This window comes from Monodon monoceros, unplaced genomic scaffold (genome assembly GCF_005190385.1).
Source record: "Monodon monoceros isolate NGI ecotype Baffin Bay Population unplaced genomic scaffold, NGI_Narwhal_1 Super_Scaffold_18, whole genome shotgun sequence".
Taxonomy (NCBI): Eukaryota; Metazoa; Chordata; class Mammalia; order Artiodactyla; family Monodontidae; genus Monodon; species Monodon monoceros.
The window spans coordinates 26,136,188-26,159,885 of record NW_021703774.1 but is presented as its reverse complement, the minus strand read 5'-3'; the positions used below and the strand labels follow the sequence as shown (position 1 = coordinate 26,159,885).

At 39.7% G+C, this 23,698-nt stretch overlaps 1 protein-coding gene across 3 annotated transcripts in view; it reads left to right on the top strand.

Annotated features, from left to right (window-relative positions):
* The first annotated feature begins 3,883 nt into the window (after window positions 1-3,883).
* The window catches only part of DESI2 (desumoylating isopeptidase 2), a 36,761-nt gene continuing 16,946 nt past the window's right edge, over window positions 3,884-23,698 (top strand). Inside the window, exons 1-2 of one of the 3 annotated variants that reach the window (XM_029229611.1) lie at window positions 4,145-4,161; window positions 11,116-11,170. Coding sequence is in view for 2 of the 3 variants with exons in the window: in XM_029229610.1 (XP_029085443.1) it covers window positions 4,120-4,161 (42 nt within the window). In the remaining variant the exon portion in view is untranslated. Of the gene's footprint in view, window positions 4,162-11,115; window positions 11,171-23,698 lie in introns of all 3 variants that reach the window. The other 2 variants (XM_029229610.1, XM_029229612.1) reach the window with 2 other exon arrangements.

Genomic DNA, 23,698 nt, shown 5'->3' with positions numbered 1-23,698 from the left:
ACCAGCCTGCCAAACTTCCCCCTTCAGAGCTCTGGATTCCACCTCCACGGGACTCTCCTCCAAGCTTTAAAACTGTTTAAATCCCAGCCTCTTTGTGCCTCCAGGCCTAGGGGTGATAGCTGCTTCTGGTGCTTCCCACCTCTCTGATACCTTACTGTTCCTTTTTTTTGTCTTGTTCAGCCTCCAGTACCCCATTTACAACTATTTAATTACATTTTCTTTGTTAATATTACTGTCTCCTGACAACCACCCCAAATAAGTCTATTATGCTCTACTACTGCTTGTGCCCTTTGGTTTAAATTAAAAATTAATGAATACATACTTTTTTTCTGTCTTCCACTGGTTAGTAAGCTTCATGAGGACTTTAATACTTGCACAGTGAATGAATGAATGAATGATGGATAATTTCAGTTACTGGCGGATCAGTACCTAAATTACATGAGCAACACAACTCGATTCATCATCAGTGAATTCATTTTTTTTTTTTTTTTCGGTACGCGGGCCTCTCACTGTTGTGGCCGCTCCCGTTGCAGAGCACAGGCTCCGGACGTGCAGGCTCAGCGGCCATGGCTCACGGGCCCAGCCGCTCCGCGGCATGTGGGATCTTCCCTGACCGGGGCACGAACCCGTGTCCTCTGCGTCGGCAGGCGGACTCTCAACCACTGTGCCACCAGGGAAGCCCTGAATTCAATTTTGTAACTGGTTAATTTGAAGTGACCTTGGGACATCCTGTATGGTGGGCAGGATAATAGCTCCCCAAAGATGTCCACATTCCAGTTCCCCAGAACATGCAAATATATTACTCTACATAGAATAAAAAGACTTTGCCGATGTGATTAGGTTAAGGATCTTGAGATGACATTATCCTTGATTATCCAGGTGGGCCTAAAGTAACCACAAGGGTCCTTGTAAGTGAAAGGAGGAGGCAGGAGAGTCAGAGAAGATATGATGGAAACAGGTCAAGGTGATGTGGCCATGAGTCAAGGAATGAGAGCAACCTCTAGGAGATGAATAAGAAAGGCAAGGAAGCAGATTCTCCCCTGGAGCCTCCAGAAAGAACATAGTCCTTGATTTTAGTCCAGGGAGACTCATTTTGGACTTCTGGTCTCTAGAACTGTAAGGTAATAAACATGTGTAGTGTTGTTTCAAACCACTAAGTTTGGGGTCATTTGTTACAGCAGCAATAGGAAACTAATACACCTGGTGGAGACGTCTAATAGCTGCAGGTTATACTGGCCTAGTGCTCAAGAGAGAGACAGGGATTGGAGATGGGGGCCTCAGACTTTTCAGCTTACAGGTGATCCTTACAGCTGACAGAGTAGCTGAGATCACAAAGAGCAAAGGGAGTGTTTAGAGTAAGAGGTGAAATGAACCAGTAGCTTGAGCCCTCAGTAGGAGGTGTTATGACGTGTTAATGGAGAGTGCCTGCCTTTCCCCACACCTGTAGTTTGTTCAATTGTGTTAGGAGGAAAGGAAGGCCACAGGGGGGGAGGGAAGCAAAGCAGCTGGGTACACCAAAAATGAATTTTAGGACTTTGTCCACAACCTGAGGATAAGTCAAAGAACAATCGTGCACACAGCATTTACTGTCACTCAACACTGCCTGGCAATTCAACCCTATTTCCCTGGTATATTTGTCTTCTCTATTTTACACCTTCTCCTCTGTCTTCAAATTCCCTACACCTCACCCCTCCCCAACTTTCCAGTTATCTTGCCTCTTACTCATTGAGAAGATCAAAACAAATCAGAGAAGAACTGTCCTCATTTGTCTTCTACACTTTCCATACCATCACTATGCACTTGCATCTACCTTATATGCTGTCACTACAGATAAAGCATCCCTCCTACTAAAGGCCAAACGCTCACTTATGCACTGGATCTCTTCCCCTTCTTACCTTGCCCATGGAAATCCCCTCTCTCTCCTACATCATCAATTTCTCTCTTTTTACATACAAGTATACTTTAGTATCTCTCGTCTTTAAAATGCCCTCCATTGACCACACAGCCTTATCCCACTATTGCCCCAAGTTGCCTACAGTCTCCATTTCTTCACTATACACTCACCCCTCAAACCATTCCAAATGTTCTCTGGATCCCACTCCTCCCCTGACACTGCTCATGTCAATGCTACCAGTGACCTCCATACTGCTGAATCTAATACTTACAGCTTCTGTGCTACCATGTACTCCTCCTGCCTCTGTGATTCCTCTTCCTCCTCTACATGATGGGGGCTAGATCTTTGTCTTTGACCCCTTTACCTTTTCTAAGCTACACATTTTCCTGTCATCCAGTAAGTCCTAAGGCTTTAGAGTCCATTTATCATGGCCATGACTCCACTTTTTCCAAATGCCTACTTGACATCATGGATGTCTCAATGATATCTGCAACTTAACAAGACCAAACCAAAACTCTTGATTTCCCTCTTCCCAACCTGTTCTTCACAATTTTCACATCTTATGAATGGCACCACCATACACACAATTTCTGAAGTCAAAAATCTAGAAATTATCCTTGAGTGTTCTCTCCCTAACAAACTCAACATCCAATTCATTAGCAAGTCCTGTAGAGCAGCAGTTCCCAACCTTTCTGGCACCAGGGACCAGTTTCGTGGAAGATAATTTTTCAAAGGGGTCGGGGGCAAATGGTTGAGGCGGTAATGCCAGCGATGGAGAGCGGCAGATGCCAGCGATGGAGAGCGGCAGATGCCAGCGATGGAGAGCAGCAGATGAAGCTTCCCTCGCTTGCTGCTCACCTCCTGCTGTGGGGGGGGGGGGGGGGGGGGCGGGCGAAACCCCTGCTGTAGAGTCTACTTCCAAAATAGTCCAAATTAATTTCTTCAGTGTTATCCACTACCCCCAATATCCAAGCCACCTTTTGGCGTGCACTTGTGGAATAGCTTCTTAACTGGTTGAATCAATTAACTTTGCAGGGCTGGCTTTTTGTCATTCGGATCTGAGCTTACACCTAGACCTTCGCACTGCAGCCAATCTAAGCTTATTCTCAATCACTTCATCCTATTTTAACTCTCTACAAAGCACATATCACCGATATTTTGTTTGTCCTCCCTCCTGTTCATTTCTACATTCCCCAGGGCCTACATCACGGCCTGGCAAAGGGCAGGCACATAAATAATTTTTGAACGAATACAAAAGCACATACTGCGTCCCACGGTTGTGCTCATCTATGAGTACTGTACTCTCTTCCCATCTCAGCAGGATACTTTCGTAAATGTAAAATTCCACACTGAGGATTAACTGGATGCATATTACACCGGTTCCCCCACCAGTAACCCGCCTTCCTCTATTTCCCCACCCCTCCCCTTGCAAAAATAAATTAATTAATAATAATAATGAGGAGAGATTTGGAAAACGGCGTCATCAATATGGTCTTCTGCCACATTCCGAAGGCTTCAACGAGTTAAACGTGACAGAAACTAACCGCAGCAGCAGCGGAGAGGTAAGGTAGAAGAGTTAGAAGACCTCACCAGCCGCAAGAACGGACTGCAAGTGCTGGGGCGCTGACCGCAAGCACTGCATGCTGGGAGCTGTAGTCTCCCAGGGAGGCCTGGCTCGAAGAACCGGGCCCCCGCAGCATGCTGGGAACTGTAGTCGACGGCTGGCAACACGCCGCGAGGAAGGACCGCAGTTGAGACTCCGCCTCTGCGCTTCCTCATTGCATGCTGGGAACTGTAGTCTTTCTGGGAACCCGCTCCTCCCGGGCCGAGAGGCACCGAGGCTGCGCCATCTTAGGTCCGAGTGCGGCAGTGGAGGCTAGAGCGCAGGCGGGCTCAGTCCAGGCGCCGGCCGGCCGGCCCCGCCCCCGGGGGCCTGGCGCCCGCCCCTCGCTTGGGCCCCGCCTTCCCCCACGTGTCTGCTGCCGGGGGAGGCGCCTGAGCCGGAGCGGGCCGCCTGCGGTCCGGCCCGGTTGGCGCAGAGGGTGTAGTTGGCGGCGCCCGGGAACGAGTCGCTTCCCGATGTTTCCGCCCCGGCTGCCGCGGGCCGCGCTGTGCGCTTAGTGCCCGGCTCCGGCCCCCTGAGGCGTCCGGGGGGCGGTGAGAGCGGCCTCGGCCCCGCGGAGACGAAGCAGCTGGAGGGCGAGGCGGCGGCCGCCGGGAGGAGGATGGGGGCTAACCAGTTAGTGGTGCTCAACGTGTACGACATGGTGAGTACGGCCCCAGCGGCGGGAGCCCGGCCCAGGCTCGCATCCTCTCGCCGGTCGGCTCGGACCCGGCCCCACGCGCTTCCTGCCTCGCGTCGCTGCCTCCCGCTTGGTTCTCTGGTGTGGGGGGAGGGGAGTATTATTTTTTAATCCTTGTAAACGTCGACGCGCTTGTTAGCGTTGCCCAGTGTGCCCCGGGGCTTTGGCCAAGACTCAGTTAGTCTTGAACCTCTCGCGTGCCCCGACTTGGCCCGGACCCTGGGCTGGGCCCGCACCTCTTGTCCCTTCCGCGAAGCTTGGGTCGCGGGCCGGACTTCCCACTCCACACGAACTCCGGGGCAGCCCCGCTTCTCCCACGCCGACTGCCTGCTCTGCCAGACCAGCCCAAGACTTCAAAAACTCCCAAGCTCTTGTAAGTCCACAAAGTCACCGCTTGTGATGCCTGTGTTAGAGTCTCTTTAAAGGTGAACAGAAGCCAAGACACCCTTGCCTCCAAGGCAACCTCATTAAAATGAATGAGGCTAAAATTTATCCAGAAAATAGCCCAGCAGAATTATTTAGGGATCATGGTGGTGCTCCTTTCCTAGACTTTGGAGACCACTTTCCAGGTGATGCAACAGGTATGTGACGTGACCACAGGAGAGGGACGGGAAGAACTTTGTTGTCATCTAACTTCGGAGTACTGTGAGCACACAGAATTGAGTCCAAGGATTGGTTTGCCTTATAATTGCCCTTGAAATACCTAGTACACAGTTATTGTTGCAGTTAGATGCGTGCTTGGGTTTGTTTGCTTTCGGTTGATTAGTTTTTGTTTTATAAGGGATTCCCCTCTACCTGCGATGTTTAAAATTTCTTGTTAAGTGGATTGACAAATGAAAAAGTCCCCAACATTATTTTTGTTGTCTTGAAGATGCAGAAGAGCAAAAATACTGGAGGTCAGGAGTCTCGGTTCTCATTCACAGATCTAAAATTTTTGCTCCCTTGTATTGTTTTTAAGTTTTTAAATTTACAGTTTAACATCTTGGGTAGAAAGGGATTCCTATGCCACAATCTGGGAATTATGTGAGAAGGCCATAAGGACTGCTTGAGATTTGAGATCAGATCTCTGTTGAGTTCACATATAAACTTGGGAGGTGAAAGGAGATGGGTTAACATACAGAGAAAAGTGGCACATGATAGAAAAAGTTACAGAGAAGACTGTAATTCTCTAGAGTAATAATTCTCTAGAGCAAATAATTCTCTAGAGTAAAACGTTTTGTTGATAGCTGTGGATGCCTTTATTTTCCAAGAATTTTTATTGCTCTTTTATTGTTTCTGTTTACCCTCCTCACCACCACGCCCCCAGTTATCTGAATTTGGTTTCTTGTTTATTCGTGAAGATTGTTACAAACCATCTGTCCCTCAGGATATATTCTGCTCTTGAGAGCACAATATCCCTTTTCTTCTAGATTATTAAACCCCGTTAGAAATTAGGATTATGCAATGGCCAGAGGACCACGGTTTCATAGCCTAAAAGAAGTCTGTGAAAGTAGAGGAAGAGAGTGTTTTGCTTTTTTAATAAAACTGAAAGTACATTCTTTGGCTTTTAATGGCCTTTTTTACACTTTAGGTATTCTGTGAATCACAAAAATCATTGCCATGTGGTAAATGTAGGAAAAGCTAGAGATGATATTAAAACCAGTATATTTTAAAGGGAGGAGTGTTCTGAAAGATTTTAAAAATATTAACTGGATAACAAAGATCTTATTCTTCACATCACTTTTGTAAAGTAGGTAGTTACAAAGGAAGCAGAGAATAGGGTAGGTTAAACCTTCCCAGGTAACTATGAATAGGATCTAGAATTTCTAGACCACAGTCTGTTTCATTATTTTCTCTACTGAATAATTCCTGTGTCAACAGGAGGAGAAGGAGCATGTGAATGTTTATTATCAGAATGGAAACTAGCTGAATTATATGACTTCTAATAAACTTGCTTTTATATGTTCTTTTAAGGGCTTTCGGTCTGTGTTTTGTGTCACTAACTCAGCAACCTACAGCTGTTTAGTTAGGACCCTGTAAAAGTCACAAAAATTAATTAATTACCCTTTTTTTCTTTAAGGAATTTAGAAAGTCATAGGGGAGTTAACAACAGTAATAACAATTCAAAACAGAATACCATGCTTTTGATAAGAGGAGAACAAGATGTAAAGGAGAAGACTGAGTGTGCTTGTAGGATCAGGGAATGCTGAAAGATAAAGGGGGCAAAACCTGAAGGATTGGTAGGATTTCCGCAGGCAGGGAACATTCAGCATGAACAATGGCAGGAGTAGGAAAGCATAGGTTGGATTTGGGAAATCCAGTATAGCGAGAGTGTAGGATGCATGAAAGGAGACAAAACTTTCAGTTTGATTAGAATTTTTATTATTGGGGGCTGAGGGGCTGGGCTGCGAGCCAGGGGGAACCATTTAAAGTTTTTGTGGGGAGGAGCAATGTGATCAGTTACGTTTTAGAATTAAGACCAGTGGGTTGAGGTACAAATTTGTATCTATTACACTCTCATTTTTCTCAAGTCAGTTTTGGTTTTTGAAACATTTTTGCTTGATGTCAAGGGCAAATTCCTTTTATCTTTGGTAGTACTTCCTATTCATCATAAATGACTTTGAGGATTGCTGTGGTCTGTCTGTACAGGCCTAATACATCAACTATCTATCTAGTCCAGACTTGGTAAACATGAAAATCAGCCTTTGATTTGCACTTATAATCACTGTTTATAGGGACCTCTTGCGGTGTATGCTTGTACCTCTTTTCTCTGTGAGACTGTTACCTGCTCTAGGTGACTGTAATTTTCCTGTTCAGTAGATTGGGAGCTGTTCATCATTTCTTTTCTCCCATAACTCTGCCACATACATGAAAATAATTGTATCAGGGTCATCTGAATTAACTTTCTTCTCATGAAGAAACAGTATAATCCTCAAAAGGTTTTAATCTTACACAGTGCTGCTTAATTATTGCTTGCTGCCTTCTCAGTGATAATGTTCCTCTCTGTACTTTGGGGTAATCTGCCACCAATAAAACATGTCCTGGAGTTATTTTCCAAGTCTTGGGAATGAGGTTATTCACATATTGCTAACTTACTGGCATACATAGTAAAGCAGGTGATTCAGATTAGTTTCACTTGCTGGGCCAGTCTCTGGTATAGTCACTTTAGCACAAAGTCTTCATGTGTCATAGATCCAGATTTTGTGCTACTAAGGAATTTTTATAAAGTAAGAATATGCAGTAATATGATGACGTTTGTAGATTCATTCCATAAACAATTTTCTTCCTATTGTTAAACAGTACCTGTACATCTTCAGAGTCTTAACAGAAAAGAAACACTTTCTAGGACTCTTCAAATGAGGAAGTTTTTGTCTGGACTCCATTCTTTTGATCCTCCTGTCTGCGTTACACTTCTAGAGAGTGTGAGGCCATGCAGCTGTGACATGGTCTGACTTCCCGTACATCTGTAGATCTAATTCAGACTTTCTGAAAGAGTTTCAGACTCATTTAAATATACTTCTCACCTAAGTGATTCCATAATACCATTAAAACAACATGTCCAGGAACAAACTTTTTTTTCCCTTTTCTCCTTTCCTGACTTCAGACCCTTCCCCGTTACTCTACCGAACCCCCCCCCCAGTCCCCCACATTTCTTGTTAAAGGCCCATTTCCTACCAATCCCCCACTATCTCCCCTCCCCCCAACATATACTCTTTATGCTCACACAATGAAATTTTTAAGTTATCCCAATAAGCTATACTGTACCCAGGTTCTTTCACACATGCTGATCCTTCTGTGTGGAATGTCCTATTCCAGCGTTGATCAGTATGACCCCCTGCTCCTAGCTGTAGCTTAGCCTTTATTCATAAGACTTGGCTTAACTTCTGTGCCCTAGTTGTAATTTCTACATGTGTCAATCACTGCATGTATTATAATTCTGTGCATCCCACTAAACTGTAAGTTCCTTGATAGCCTCATACTATCACCAGTGTTTAGAACAGGGCCTGTCGCTAGAATGTGTTCTGTAAGTAAATATTTACCAGATGAATGGGATTTTAACTAGGCAGTTTTGTTAGGAATGGTGCTAGTACTTGAATGGCCTGAAAAGGTCATCTGTTCCCTCTTCTCCCTGTGTCAAATGCCTATTTCTGGGTTTTTTTCCTTGTACTTTTACTTAGTTTATTGCAGGATTTTAGCTTTATTGGACCAAGAAGGGAAGTAAGATAGCAAAATAACATCAATTATTCTTCTTTGACATTGTTTTTTTTGTTCTGTTTTGTTTTGTTTTTAACACTGTGTAACTAGACTGAAGAAATGTTCTTAATCTGTTTATTCTTTGAACTTGGATTTTAGTCACTCCTTGGAAGAGAATCCTTTCAAAAACATTGTCAGTTCCTGAATTTTAATAAGATTTAACTAGTTAATAGGAACTAGTCTTAACTTTCTTGTACCAAGTATGCTTCTTGGGCCAGTGACTTTCCTACCACTTGATATAGAAACAGTGACCCGTGAGTCTAGCTTAAAAAAAAAGAAAAAGGGCAGTCATAAATCTGCCCTCCTATGTTATCTCTGACAGTATCTCCTTTTTTCTTTTCTTTCTTTCTTTTTTTTTTTTTTGGTTTAGTGTATAAAAGGATCCAGTCCCTCTATATATTTGTTTTATATTCCTGCAATAACAAATTGCCCAAAACTTAGTGGTTTAAAGTAATGCAGATTTATTCTCTCACACTTCTGTAGGTCATGCATTCAGGTGGACTAGGCTGGTTCCTTTGCTCCAGATCTCACAAGGCTTGAAAGCAAGGTGTCAGCTGGCCTAGGCTGTGGGGGACACATCTGCTGCTAAGCCCGTTAGATTGTTCCCAGAATTCAGTTGCTTGCAGTTGTAGGGCTGAGGTCCCATTCCTTGTTGTTTTGTCAGCTGAGCCTCCCTCAGATGCTTAAAGCCTCTTGCATCCTTCATCCTCAAACCAGCAATAATGCATTGATTCCTTCTCACACTTCACATATCTCTGGCCTCCCCTTCTCCCACATGTTTCCTACCTCCATCCAGTAAAAGTTCTCTGCTTTTAAGGGCTCTTATAATTAGATGAGACCCACAAGGATATTCCAGGGTAGTATCTATCTTAAAGTCTGTATCCTTACATCTGCACAGTCCCTTTGTCATGTAATATAGCATATTCACGGGTTCTGGAGAGCAGGATCTGGACATCTTAAGGAGTCATTCTGCCTACCACACCATCTGTGAAAGGTATTTTGTAAACCCCAAAATGTTCAGTGTTCCCTTTTAGCAGTCCCTTGACTTGGCATGGAATAAATGTTAACCTAGTAATTTAAAATGGAAAATTTGATGTACAGTCATCCCTCAGTATCCATGGGGGAATTGGTTCCAGGATCCACCCTAGATGCCAAAATCTGCAGATGCTCAAATCCTGTGGTTGACCCTCCACGTGCGCAGGTGTGGAACCTGTGGATACGGAGGACTGACTGTATGTTTATTGAAAAAAATCCACGTATTAAGTGGTCCCGTGTTGTTCAGCCGTCACCTGTATTCAGAAAGTAAAGTATGGGAATCTTTTATGATTGGCAAATACTCCGATGTTAAGGGTCCAAGCATGCTGATGACTACAGACCCTTCAAACTGCAGTGGTATAGTGTATATCAATCCCGAGGTCACGTGTTGATGGATAAAGTTAACAGTATAGAATTCAGTGAAACTTATAAATTAAGTACTTTAAATACTAAGGAGAGCCTACTATTTTAGGTGAAATCTTTTGTTAAATGGATTTTTCTTAAGACAGGTTATACTTACACTTTCCATTTGTTGACTGTCAGATTTTCTATAAGAATATTTAAATTCCAAAGCACCATTATTGTTCAAATATCACCCAGTTGGTTACTAGAATATAAAGAGAAGACTGCCAAAATAATCTTAAACTATGAGAAAGGCAGAACAATAATAAAGGGAAACGAGATACATGTCAATAATTTTGTTTCGATTTATTTGGAATGTATTTTGGTGTATGACTGTGATAGTCCCCTACCCCCAAAACAATAACTCAAAACTTAACTAATGAACCCCACATTATTTGAAATAAAAGTCTCTCCTCACTAAATTGTGATGTCATCCTTATCATAATACTAAATTCTTGCCCATACAGGATTGATTCTAGTCTCATTACTACAGTATTTTAATTATTATAATCTCACAATATATTTAGTATATGGCTGGGCCAGTTTCCCTTTTTTATCATTCCAAAGTTTTCATGGCTGTTACTCATTTTCTTTTTTAGTAGTACTTTGTAAGGCTCTGAAAAAATTCCATACTTTTTTGTCTTTTTTTTTTTGACTTTGTTAAAATACACATAAAATTTACTGTCTTAACTGTTTTTACCTGTGTAGTTCCGTGTATAACACATTGTTGTGCAACCAATCTCCAGAACTTTTTCATCTTGCAAAAGTGAAACTATACCCATGAAACAATTTCCCACTTCCCCTTCCCCTCAGTCCCTGGTTATTCCCATTCTACTTTCTTTCTCTATGAATTTGACTAGATGCCTCATATAAGTGGAATCATACATTATTTGTCTTTTTGTAACTGACCTATTTTTCTTTGCATAGTGTCCTCAAGTTTCATGCCTGTTGTAGCATGTGTCAGAATTCCCTTCCTTCTTAAAGGTGAATAATATTCCACATTTTGTTTATCCGTTTATCTGTTGATGGACACTTGTTTGCTTCCACCTTTTGGCTATTGTAAATAATGCTGCTGTGAACATGGGTCTACAAGTAAATCTGTTCAAATCTTTGCTTTCAGTTCTTTTGGCTGTATACCCAGTAGCCCACAAGATTTTTTTTGTTTTATGACATTTCAGTCTCATGTCATCCCTAGAAAGGCTTCCCCTAGCCTAAAATTATAGAAATAATCTACATGTTTGTTCCCAGGTGGAAAACCAATACTAATTATTGAATGATCCATGGTTCCCCATGTTAATTGGAGGTACGTGCCACGTTTATCCTGTCTTAAATTATCATGGATATATAAATCTATTTCTTGACTTTCTATACTGTTCATTTATTTAGTTACCACTTCCTGCACCATTACAGATGTTTAATTGCAGTATTCTACTGTGTTTTGATAACTGGTGATAAGTTTCTCATATTCTCTTTCAGAATTCTCTTTATTTTTCCCACACATTTGTTTTTCAAATAAAATTTAAAATCAATTTGTAAAAAATGTCATTGAAAATTTAAGTGTAATGACATTAAATTTATGAATAATTTTGGGGAGAATTGATAGATTTACAATATTGAGTCTTTTCCCATAACAATAAGAGCTAACGGGACTTCCCTGGTGGTCCAGTGGTAAAGATCCCGCCTTACAATGCGGGGCACAGGGGTTTGATCCCTGGTCGGGGAACTAAGATCCCACATGCCGCGGGACAGCTAAGCCTGAGCTCGCGCACCTCAGCTAGAGCCTGCACGCCTCAACTGGAGCCTGCGTGCTGCAAACTACACAGCCCACGCGCTCTGGAACCCGGGCGCCACAACTACAGAGCCCACGTGCCCTGGAGCCTGCGGGCCACAACTCGAGAGAGAAACATGTACACCACAACTAGAGAGAAGCCCACGCACCACAACAAAGAGCCCTGTGTGCCACAGTGAAAGATCCCGCATGTCTCAACGAAGATTCCACGTGCCGCAACTAAGACCCAACACGGCCAAAATTAAATAAATTAAAAATAAATAATAAATAAACCTTTAAAAAAAATTAGAGCTGACATTTTTGAATGTTTTCTGTATGCCAGCCATTGCAATAAGCCATTCCCTCATATCCTTTTTAAAAATGATGAAACTGGGGCTTAGTTGAAGAATGTGCTCAGAATCATGCCATAAGTGATAGAGCAGTCTTGAACCAAGAGCTCTGACACTAAAATCTGTGCCCTTAACCACCATATAGCTGCCCTCATCCTTGGAAAGTGCTGTGTTTCTCTTTTTATTTGTCCTAATCTTACACCCATTCCTAAACTAACTTTCACTGTGCTCTTTGGAACTCATGAATGAGTAGGGATTTTTAAAATCCCCTACATCCTAAACCTTTTCTGTAAATGGTCCTCTGATGGTTAATTTTGTGTCAACATGGCTAGGGCAGAGTACCCAGTTTTCAGTCAAACAGCAGTCTAGATGTTGCTATGAAGATATTTTTTAGATGTGATTAATATTTAAATCAGGAGACTGAGTAAAGCAGATTATCCTCCATAATGTGGGTGGGCCTCATCCAATCAGTTGAAGATCTTAAGAGAAAAGACTGCAGTCCGTAAGGAAGAAGGAATTCTGCTGCCAGACGAGCTGTAACATCACCTCTTCCCTGCCTTTCCTGCCTGCTCTCCTGCCCTGCAAATTTCACACTTGTCATCCCCCACTATCACGTGAGTCAGTTCCTTAAAATAATCACTCCCTTGCTCTCCCCCTACCGTCTAAGTTAGATTTTGTAGTCTACCATTTTAATCATTCCCTCTGTCATATTTGTCTGGCAAATGTTGTTAAATTGAACTCTCCATGTCCTCCACACCTCAGCAGACAAATGCAGCTAGAGAAAAATATACAACCATACAGACTAATCTCACTTTAAAATCATGACCACAAACCCCAAGAGGACCCTAAGTGCCGTCTGGCAGTGCTTCCTTATTTCTATGGTCAACTGACTTTCCCACTCTCCAAGACAACTACAGTATTTCATACTCTCTCCCCACATTCCTTACTGTCAGCTGATGGCTTCACTGCTTATTTCACTTAAATTAAAAAACAAAAACAAAAAAAAAAAACGATTGAAGAGAATTTTCTCATCCTTCCACCACCACTGTTCACCTCCCTCCTATTACATGGAAAGGGAACGAATTGCCAGTGTCCCTGCCTGAGGTCAAACCTTCCACTGTGTGCTGAAGCCCATGGTCTCCTATGCAAGGACTTTGCTTTTCTTCTGTTCTCTCTCAGTTTTTCCCCCTCTATTGTCATTCCAGTCAGCATATGAATATGCTGTAATATTTTCCAGTCCTTATTATCTCTGTTTATAAATTCTTCACTCTGCAGTGAGCTTGAGGGTAGAGACAGTGTGTTACTCTTCTTTTTATTCCCAGAGCTTGGAACATAGTGATCACTTTAAAAAGGTTTGTGGACTTACCTGAAGTTCCCCTAGGACTTGTCCTGAAACAGTTTCTTCCTCCACTGTGTCCTCTTGTTCATTGCTGCTACTTGCAGGATGGAGAAGCATGCTGCTGGACACCTGCAATGGCTTTGGGTTTCAACCCTATGGCTGGCTGCTCACCTCCGGGGACGTGCTTTGCTCTGGTGTCTTGACGGGTCTCCCTAGCCAGTCAGGTGGCAAGTGAGAGTCCCAAAGCATCCACACTGGTTCAGAACAAGAGTATCGATGTGAGAAAGAGTCAGGGCTGAGACAGACCTGACTTCTCCTTGGTCACGCCTTCTCTACCTTCTCCTTGGTCACGCTTACTGTGTGGAATCTGTTACCGGAAGTAGTAAAATGCAGTTCTTTGTGGTTTAGCCTGGCATCAGGCTGCATGGATTTGCATTCTACCTCCTGCGTTTTAGCTGTGTGACTTTAGGAAAATTACTTAACTTCTCTGTGCTTCTATTTCTTTCTAAAATGGGAATAGGACTTCCCTGGCAGTCCAGTGGTTAAGACTCCACGCTTCCAATGCAGGGGGTGCTGGTTCAATCCCTGGTCAGGGAGCTAAGATCCCACATGCCAGGCAGCACGGCCAAAAAATTTAAAAATAAAATAAAATGGGAATAGTACTGTACCTAGCTCATAGGGTTTTTTTAAGGATCATGAGTCAATTTGTGTAAAATGCATAGGATGGTACCTGGCACATGATAAGCACTAGAAAGTGTTAGCTATTGTTATCGCTAGTGTTGTTATTTGCAGGATTGTAGAAGCTAAATGAGCTTCCATTTGTATACTTTCAGCCGTTGCAACACTTAATAACTCGAGTTTTGGAATTTCATCAGTTTACCTAAAGGAGTGTTAGTACACAGAACAAAGTGCTACCCAGATTGAAGCATTAAAAGCAGGCTGTTGAATGGAGAGCAAACTAGGGGTTACCAGTTTGCAGGGCTGCGCAAAAGGGTACAAACTTTTGGGTGTAAGATAGGCTCAAGGACATATTGTACAACATGGGGAATATAGCCAGTATTTTATAACAGCTGTAAATGGAAAGCAACCTTTTAAAAATTGTATAAAAAAATTAATAGTAAATTTAGATTTAAAAAACTGCGGGCTGTTGTACACTTGACACCATCTCCAAGATCTCCATCGTACTATATGTATAAAACTGGGGTTAATTGTATAGCCTTTTTTTCCCCTTTGTGTGTTAGAGTTGACGGCTGGTCTTCAGCCTTTCTGCCAGATGAACTTAATGCTTCTAATTTATATAAGTCTTTAAATATTTGTGGAAACTAAAAATAAACAACTTAGCTTGAGATTGGTTTGTATACCGTAGTGTAACTATAATTTCTAGCTCACTGTCCAACACTGAGTTAAATGAACCACCAGATAAAGTTAACATGTTAATTGTCTCCAGCAGTTCTCAGTATAATCTGTTGTGTGTATTCTAGTCTACTGAATAGTATAAAAAGAGTTGTCTGGTTGAAGTACAGTCGAAATTCTAGTTTCCAGAAGGAACATATCTTCTAGATTTTCCCACTCCTTCAGATTTGAGGGTTAGTTATAGTTCCCAGAATAGGAGGTCTCTATATTACTAAACTAGTAATAAGGTAGGCATGTCACATGGCATTTAGGCAAAGAGTAAGTGATGGCTATTTCTTTTTACTTGCGATGGTACATGATGGGTCACCATAATTTCACATTTAAGGAAAAATAATGAACTAATAGTATTGATCTCCATCTTATTCTGAAGTTTCAGGGTACTTCAAGATCATGTAAAGAAAATCAAAGCCACATGAGACTGTTAGGAAGTAGTCATGTGACTTCAAAAAGCACTAGGTGAAGGCTAAGAAACCTGGGCTCTGTTTACAGTTTAGCCAGTCATTATGTGGCCTTGGGCACAGATTACTTGCTTGAATATCCCATAATTGATTTACATATTTTATGTGGACTGTTATTATGAAAGAATAAGTGAAAGCATGTGTTAGAGTAATCCAAAAAGAGTTATTAATTTATTACATATACACATATTTGTTTTAACACTTGTCAAATTTTGACTGATTGTTTACATTCTTAATGAGTTCCTTATGGGCAAGGACAGTGAGTTAATCATCCTTGTATCCCCAGTGTCTAGCAGAGTCCCTGACATACATTTTATTGAATCAAAGTTCTCTAACTTGCTTTATTTATAGCTTTGTAGGTAAGTAAAAATTTTAAATGAGATTTAAATTGAGATGCAATTTAGGGGAACCTTCTAGAACTGTTTCTCAATTTTATCCTGGACCAACTAAAATACACATTTTACATAATACTTATTATACACACATGTAACTGAAACCAGATGTTCAGGAAACACCTTGCTGTGTGTGATGTCCTCTGATAAGTTCTATTGCATTATGTTTCATTCATTTAAAATAATGCTGGTGCAACCCACTGAAATGATTTTAGGATTCTTTAATGGGTTTTAAACCTACAGTTTAAAAGATACCTCTCAGGAAGGCAAGCTCCATGAGAACAGGAACTTGATCATGTTCACTTCTGTATTGCTAGTTCTTAGCACATAATAGGTGTTCAGTACATATTTCTTGAATGAGAGAAAGAATGGGGTTGTTTTCCCATGGGTCACGTTTAAGAACAGGACAAAGGGAAAAGCATTACATATTCCTTGCTACATTTCAGCTCATCAAGTATTTGAGTGATCTAAGTACGATATAATACAATACACTAAGCAACATGCAAGGTACAGAATTAAGTGAGACTTTGTCTCAGATCTCATGCAGTTTTAGAACCCAATCCAGGAGGACAGTCAGGTGCAAATAGGCCTTCTTAAAAGGAGTTTCAGGGTTTTACCAAAATTTTTATTTCACACAACTAAGTTAAGTGCCTGATATGAGAGATTTTCCAGAACATGGTTTTCTGGTGTAGATGTGGCTCAGGACCAAGAATTGGCAGTACGCTGCCCCATCTACTTATCATCACTAGTAGAGTCAAACGGTGGCTAATATAAAATAGGGTTAGTCTTAAAAATATTCAAGGGGCATTTGGTTCACTGTTGATTTGACTTCTAAAAATCTATTCTCCTTTAAATAACTTAATTCACAGTCATCCTATGTCTAGCTTGTTGTGGGAGGGTCTTAGAAATTAGATCCTTTGGTAAACATAATAATTTGTTTTTGAAAATTAGCTTGCATAGTTAATAAATAGGAGGAAGCTTTAGCTCTGTACAAAATACACGTCACCACATTTTCCTTGGTTTCTTAGATTATCATGTCAGTATGTAGTTAGGCATATTCACACTCGTGAGGTCTATCAAAACTTTATATTTATAAAACACTATTTATAAAACACTTTACATTTATAAAACACTATTAACCAAAAAATTACAAATCTTTCATAATCAGGAGAGATTATGTACTCTAAAAAATTGAGGCTTAATACCTACTGTTATCAACAATTTATAAATAACTTTGTAATGAAAATGTTTTTGTTACATAAAGATTTTTTTTTCTAAGACAGAAAGTTGGCCATGTGCTTATTAGATAATATTTTCAGGTAGTGAAAAGATTGGACATTTTCTTAGAAATAATTATTATGGAATAGAATCTATATATTTCTTATAGTATAAAGCAAATTAACAGACATAGCACTGGATAATCGTGATTTCATCTAAAAAAGATACTAGAAAATCTTTTCATTCAGTGACTTTTTATTGTCTCTCTGCTTTATGACTAACCTGATGCTAAGGCACCATAGATAGCATTAAATATGATTTACTGTCAGTATTAAATAGCATTTGCTGTAAGGTTATCTTGGGCTAAATCCAGTGGTACCAGAAAGACTTCATAAGGTAGTTTAACAGTGTGAACATCAAGGACAGTTTTATATTAGATGACACTGTTTATTTTGGATTTTTTTTTTTTTTTTTTTTTGCGGTGCGCGGGCCTCTCACTGTTGTGGCCTCTCCCGTAGCAGAGCACAGGCTCAGCGGCCATGGCTCACGGGCCCAGCTGCTCCGCGGCATGTGGGATCTTCCCGGACCGGGGCACGAACCCGTGTCCCCTGCATTGGCAAGTGGACTCTCAACCACTGCGCCACCAGGGAAGCCCTATTTTGGAATTTTAACTCAGTAATTGAAATGCCTTGTCCTAAACACCTTTTTTTGGGAATTAAGTAAAATGTTTACTTTTAATCCAGTGAACACTGGTTCTAGTTTATAGGGGAGACAGTCATACTTTATACTTAGATCATTTAATACTGCCTTTTAAGGAAGTCAGACCCAGGCTCTAAGTGGTTATATTAAGTGTTTTAAGTTCCAGACTAGGGAGATAGCATTTATCATTGCTGTTGCTTTCAAACAGGAAGCATAACATTTTATTAAATGAATAAAGCAAATCACTGACTAAAATGAAAGTTCTCTATCAGAAGAAGAACTTAACATTTTAATATATGACTATAATATAGTACAGTCAGTTCACTTCTATAAGCAATGCTTTAAAATAATAAATAGAAATATTTAGGCCAATTTTTTCATTGAAGCAAGATTGAGCTCAAAAGTTAACTATAGTTTATGTATTTATTGCCTTCCCACATATTTCAAGATGATAACTTTTCTGTGAATGGTTTCCTCTTACCTTTTTATATTAATACTTTGGAATGCTTTGATAAGCCTTCTAAACTTCAGTGACACTGGCTGGTATCAAAGGAGGTAAAGCGTGTATTAGTGGTCCTTCCTTGGCCCTCTTCTCTTTACTTACTTGCCACCTCCATGGACTTAGGAAGTATAAGACTAAGGTCCTAGCACCAAAGTGAGATTGGTTCTCCAGCCCTCTGCTCATGTCCTTCATGAATATATAAGAATCCTATAAAACCACTGCCTTATTTACAGAGACCTTTTACTCAGATCTGTACTTTTCAAGAATATAAATCATTGCTTATAAGAGTCTTAGAGTCAAATTAACTTTGCCATTGTTTGCTGTTCAGTTTAGTGAGTCACTGCTGTTGGTAATTTGACATCAACTCCCAAAGATTCTTGAAAATTCTGAGAATTAACAGGTAGCCAGAACCAATCTGCTTATTTACACGTGCATACGACCCTTTACCAATGTGTAGAACAGAGTATTAGGGAAGGATCATATTATCAATATATGTGTTTGCTACTACTAATGCTTAATGTTTACTATAGGTCAAGCACTGTTCTAAGTACTTTATACATACTAATTTATTAATCCTCACAATAGTCCTCTGTGGAAGATACTATTTATTATCTCCATTTTATAAATAAGGACAGAGAGGATAAATATCTTTACCCAGGTCACACAACTAGTAAATAATGAAGTCAGAATTGGAACCAAGGTGTTCTGGCTCCAGGATCTGAATTGGAATCAAACACTTTTTGAGACATATTGGTATCTTTAAAAGTTATCAAATATCAGTGTGGGACGGGGATAGATTGGAACTTTGGGATTGACATGTACACACTACTATATTTAAAATAGATAACCAACAAGGACCTGCTGTATAGCACAGGGAACTCAGCTCAATATTCTATAATAACCTAATGGGAAAAGAATTTGAAAAAGAATGGATACTTGTATGGGTATAACTGAATCACTTTGCTGTACACCTGTAACTAACACATCATTGTTAATCAACTATACTCCAATATAAAATCTTTTAAAATTTTTAAATAAAATTAAAAAAAACTTTTTTAAAGTTACCAAATATCTGTGAAGAAAACAAGGCAAAGAACCCCCATCTCCTGACACTCAGCCCAGTGTCTTTCCACTATAGTTCAAATGCTTCAGCGTTGTTCATTGTAATGCTTGGATGAACCTTTTTCTATTCAAGCAATAAACTCTGAAGTAAATTCAGAGATAATAGAAGCAATACTCTTGTGATCCAGACTGGAACACAAGAACGTTGTGGGCTTTCCTGTTTGATCCTAAGGGAAAGATAGCCTTAGATTAAGCTAACCAAATGGTTTAGTAGGTGGTTGACATGGACATGTTGTGGTAACTCTGCTGTTTGGTGGTTCGAGAGACTCTTTTGTGGTAGCGGCTGGCTGGTTTACTGTTTTTCTTTGGTATGTTGGGAAAAGTTTGAGAAGAATCAAACTGTAAACTTTCAAATGAAAACATCTGATTTTTCGTATAATCCTTGAGAGATTGTATAGTTGTCAGCATTGGGTAAACTTGAATGTATAGTTTCCTTTAGTGGATCTACCCCTAGTGTTCCATTTCACTCCTGCCTCACACAGCATGGCCCTGTGTGGTAAGCTTTATCTGCAGAGCTGGCCCCAGTGTCATTATATATCTCTTCATCCCAGCTTCTGCAGTTGTCTCAGAGCAATAGTTCAACTAGTCTCCTGAATACTTGTTGTATTCTTAGACTTGGACAAACTCTAGCAATAAAAGTGGTCTTTTCCCAATTCAAATAAAAAGCTAAGCCTTTAAATAAAATTGTCCTGTATTATCCATTTTTCCCAAGTATATAATTTCAAACTTTTGGCATCTGCTGCTATTTAGACAACAAAATCAATGAAGACATACCCAACAAAAATTAACAGAAATCTTGCTAACATCCAGTCATATCTGATTCACCAGCTTGGTTTGTTTGTTTTTCATGGATACATTTTCTTGGCTGTGATTTCATGTTGCATATTTATATCTTCTGTTAGAAAATATCAATGTTTTATGGTTCTACAAAAGCATGAATTTCCACATAGCAAGTTTGAGAAGCTCTTTTGAGCTTTGTAGGGAGATTTTTATTCCAGAGATGCCATGTGAAATGTTTTGACAGTGGTAAATAATTTTTTAAAGTAATGACAAAGGATGGAAAACAAGTTAGAGGAGCATTGAGAAACACTACTATTAATTTCAAAAATCTTAAACTATGAGAGGATAGTAATTACATGAATAACTACCAAGAGCAAATCATTGTAGGAGAGTTTCACAACTGAAATCATTCAGTAAAAGACTCAGTCCCCATACACAGCCGGCGTTCCGTATCCACAGATGCAGGGGTCTGACTGTACCACACCGTTTCAAATAAGGGACTTGAGAATCTGGGGGGATTCTGGAACCAATCCCCCGTGGGTGCAATGGGACTGCTGTACTTTTTCTGTTTGTTTACAGTTATGTCATTAAATCTCCACTTAAAGTAGGCATCATCCATATTGTCTGCATAGCCTTGGCAGGACTTTGAGGCAGAAGGACTAGATAAGGCTTGCTGACCTTGAATTAAACACATGTCTTCCACAGGCAGCCTGCCCAGTTTTTAAAGAGTGAGCCTTCCAGGCGTGTTCTCTGATAATAGAGCTAGGAAACCCTAACAGAAACAAGAACATTTTAGAGAGCATCTCTGTGGAAGGCTTACCCACTTTTCTTTGGAGTCCATTCAGAAAAAAAAATCACACCAAAGAAAAACATCACATTTACTTCATAAAATTTATTCAGTAATGTGCTACTGTTTATATATGAGCGGTGGTTGACCAGAATATGTATATTCAGAGGATATTTTTTTCCTGGGTTTTTTTTTTCTTCAGTCTTGCTGCGTGGCTTGTGGGATCTCAGTTCCCTGGCCAGCGATTGAACCCTGGCCCTTGGCAGTGAAAGCGCAGAGTCCTAACGACTGGACCGCCAGGGAATTCCCTTTTTTTTTTTTTTCTGTTCTTGATATGTTATTTGTTTATAGTCTGTTTTCTGCATGTTTTTGAAGGCAGCTATCTGGAATTAGGAATGCGGTCTGTAATTTGAGAAGTAATCTAAAGTTTTTGATTGGGGATAAGTATCTGCAGGAAATTTTGTCCTTGGAGGATTCATATTTATAAAATAGTTTTTGTTTAGGTTTGCCAACTGTGAAAGTATATACTCTTCTACCATTTGGTACAAGTTAGTAATCCTTTACTTCTATTCCTAGCATTTTTTAAACAGTTTTATTGAGATATAGTTCACATACCATACAGTTTACCCTTTGTGTATAATTCAGTGGATTTTGGTGTATTCAGAGTTTTACAGCCATCATTGCATTCAATATTAGACATTTTTAATCGCCCCAGAAAGAAACCGTATACCCCCAATGGCAGTCACTCCCCATTTCCCTGCAAACCTCCCAGTCATAAGTAGCCACTAATCTATTTTCTATCTGTATAAATTTACCTATTCTAGGCATTTCATATAAATGCAGTTATACACTCTGTGGTCTTTTGTGATTGACTTATTTCACCTAGCATAATGTTATCAAGGTTCATTCATTTGCTGCACGCATCAGTACTTCTTTCCTTTTTGTTGAGAAATAATACTACATTTTATAGATATACCACACTGTATTTATTCATTCATCAGTTGAGGGTCATTTGGGTTGTTTCCACTTTTTGGCTATAGTGAGTAATACTACTGTGAACATAGATGAAAAGTTTTCGTATGACTATATATTTTCATTTCTCTTGAGTATAAACCCAGGAGTGAAATTGTGGGTCATATAGTAACTTTAGGCTTAATATTTTTTTGAGAAACTGCCACATTTTTCCAAAACTGCTGTACCATTTTACATATATACTATGGAATATTACTTAGCCATTAAAAAGAATGAAATAATGCCATTTGCAGCAACACGGTGGACCTGGAGATTATCATACTAAGTGAAGTAAGACAGAGAAAGACAAATATCATATGATATAGCCTATATGGAATCTAAAAAATAAAATGATACAAATGAAATTATTTACAAAATAGACTTACAGACTTAGAGAACAAACTTATGGTTACCAGGGGCGAAGGGTGGGGAGAGAAGATAGATTGGGAGTTTGGGATTGACATGTACACACTGTTGTGTTTAAAATAGATAACCAACAAGGACCTACTGTATAGCACAGGGAACACTGCTCAATATTCTGTAATAACCTAAATGGGAAAAGAATTTGAAAAAGAATAGATGCATGTATATGTGTAAGTGAATCACTTTGCTGTACACTTGAAACTAACACAATATTGTTAAGCAACTATACTCCAATATAAAATTAATTTTTTAAACTAAAAATAATAAATAAAATAAAACTGCTGTACCATTTTAAAATCCCATCATCGGTGTATGAGGATTCCAGTTCTTCTGCATCCTTGTCAACACTTGTTATATGTCTTTTTGAATACAGTCATCTGAGTGGGTGTGAAATGCATCTAATGGTAGTTTTTATTTGTCTGTCTTCTTTAGAGAAACACCTATTTAGATCCTTTGCCCATTTTTTAATTGGGTTATTTGTGGTGTTCTTGATTTCTAAGAGTTCTTTATATATTCCGGATATACATCCCTTATCAAATTTCTCCCAGTCTGTGGGTTGCTTTTTCACTTTACTTATGGTGTCTTTTGAATCACGAAAGGTTTTAATTTTTATGAAGTCCAATTTATTTTTTTATTTTGTTGCTTGTATATTTGGTGTCACAACTGAGAGACTGTTGCCTAATTTAAGATCATGAAGATATACTTTTGTTATCTTCTTAGAGTTTTATAGTTTTAGCTTTTACATTTAGGTCTTTGATTCATTTTGAGTTAATCTTTGTATATGGTGTGAGGTAGGAGTCCCACTTCATTTATTTGCATGTGAATGTCTGGTTGTCACAGTCCAATTTCTTGAAAATACTGTTTATTTCCCCCATTGAATTGTCTTGGCAGCCTTGTTGAGAATCAGTTGACCATAAATATAAGGGTTTCTTTCTGAACTGGATTCTATTCCATTGGTCTGTATGTCTGTCTTTGTGCCAGTTACACAGTGTGGTAATTACTGTAGCCCTGTACTAAGTTTTGAAACCAGGGAGTGTGAGTATTCCAACTTTTTCAAGATTGTCTTGGCTATCATGGGTCCCTTGAATTTCCAGCATTAGCTTGTCAATTTCTGCAGAAAAGGCAGCTGGGACTTGGATAAGGATAGCAATGAATCAGGTCAATTCAGAGAGTACTGCAATCCTAACAATATTGTCTTCTAATCTGTGAGCATGGAATGTCTTTCCATTTATTTAGGTCTTTAAATTCTTTCAGTAATGTTTATAGTTTTCACTTACAAAGTTATGTAGTTCTTTGTTAAATTTATCCCTAAATATTTTTTACTGCAACTTTAAAGGGAATTGTTTTCCTAATTTCATTTTTGTATTGTTTACTGCTAGTATATAGGATTACAGTTGATGTTTGTATATTAATCTTGTACCCAGCAACCTTACTGAACTTGTTTATTTTTATTGGTTTTAGTATTTTTTTAGTAGATTACTTATAATTTCCTATATACAAGATCATGTCACTTGCAAATAGAGATAATTTTACTTCTTTTCCAATCTGAATGTCTTTTATTTCTTTTTC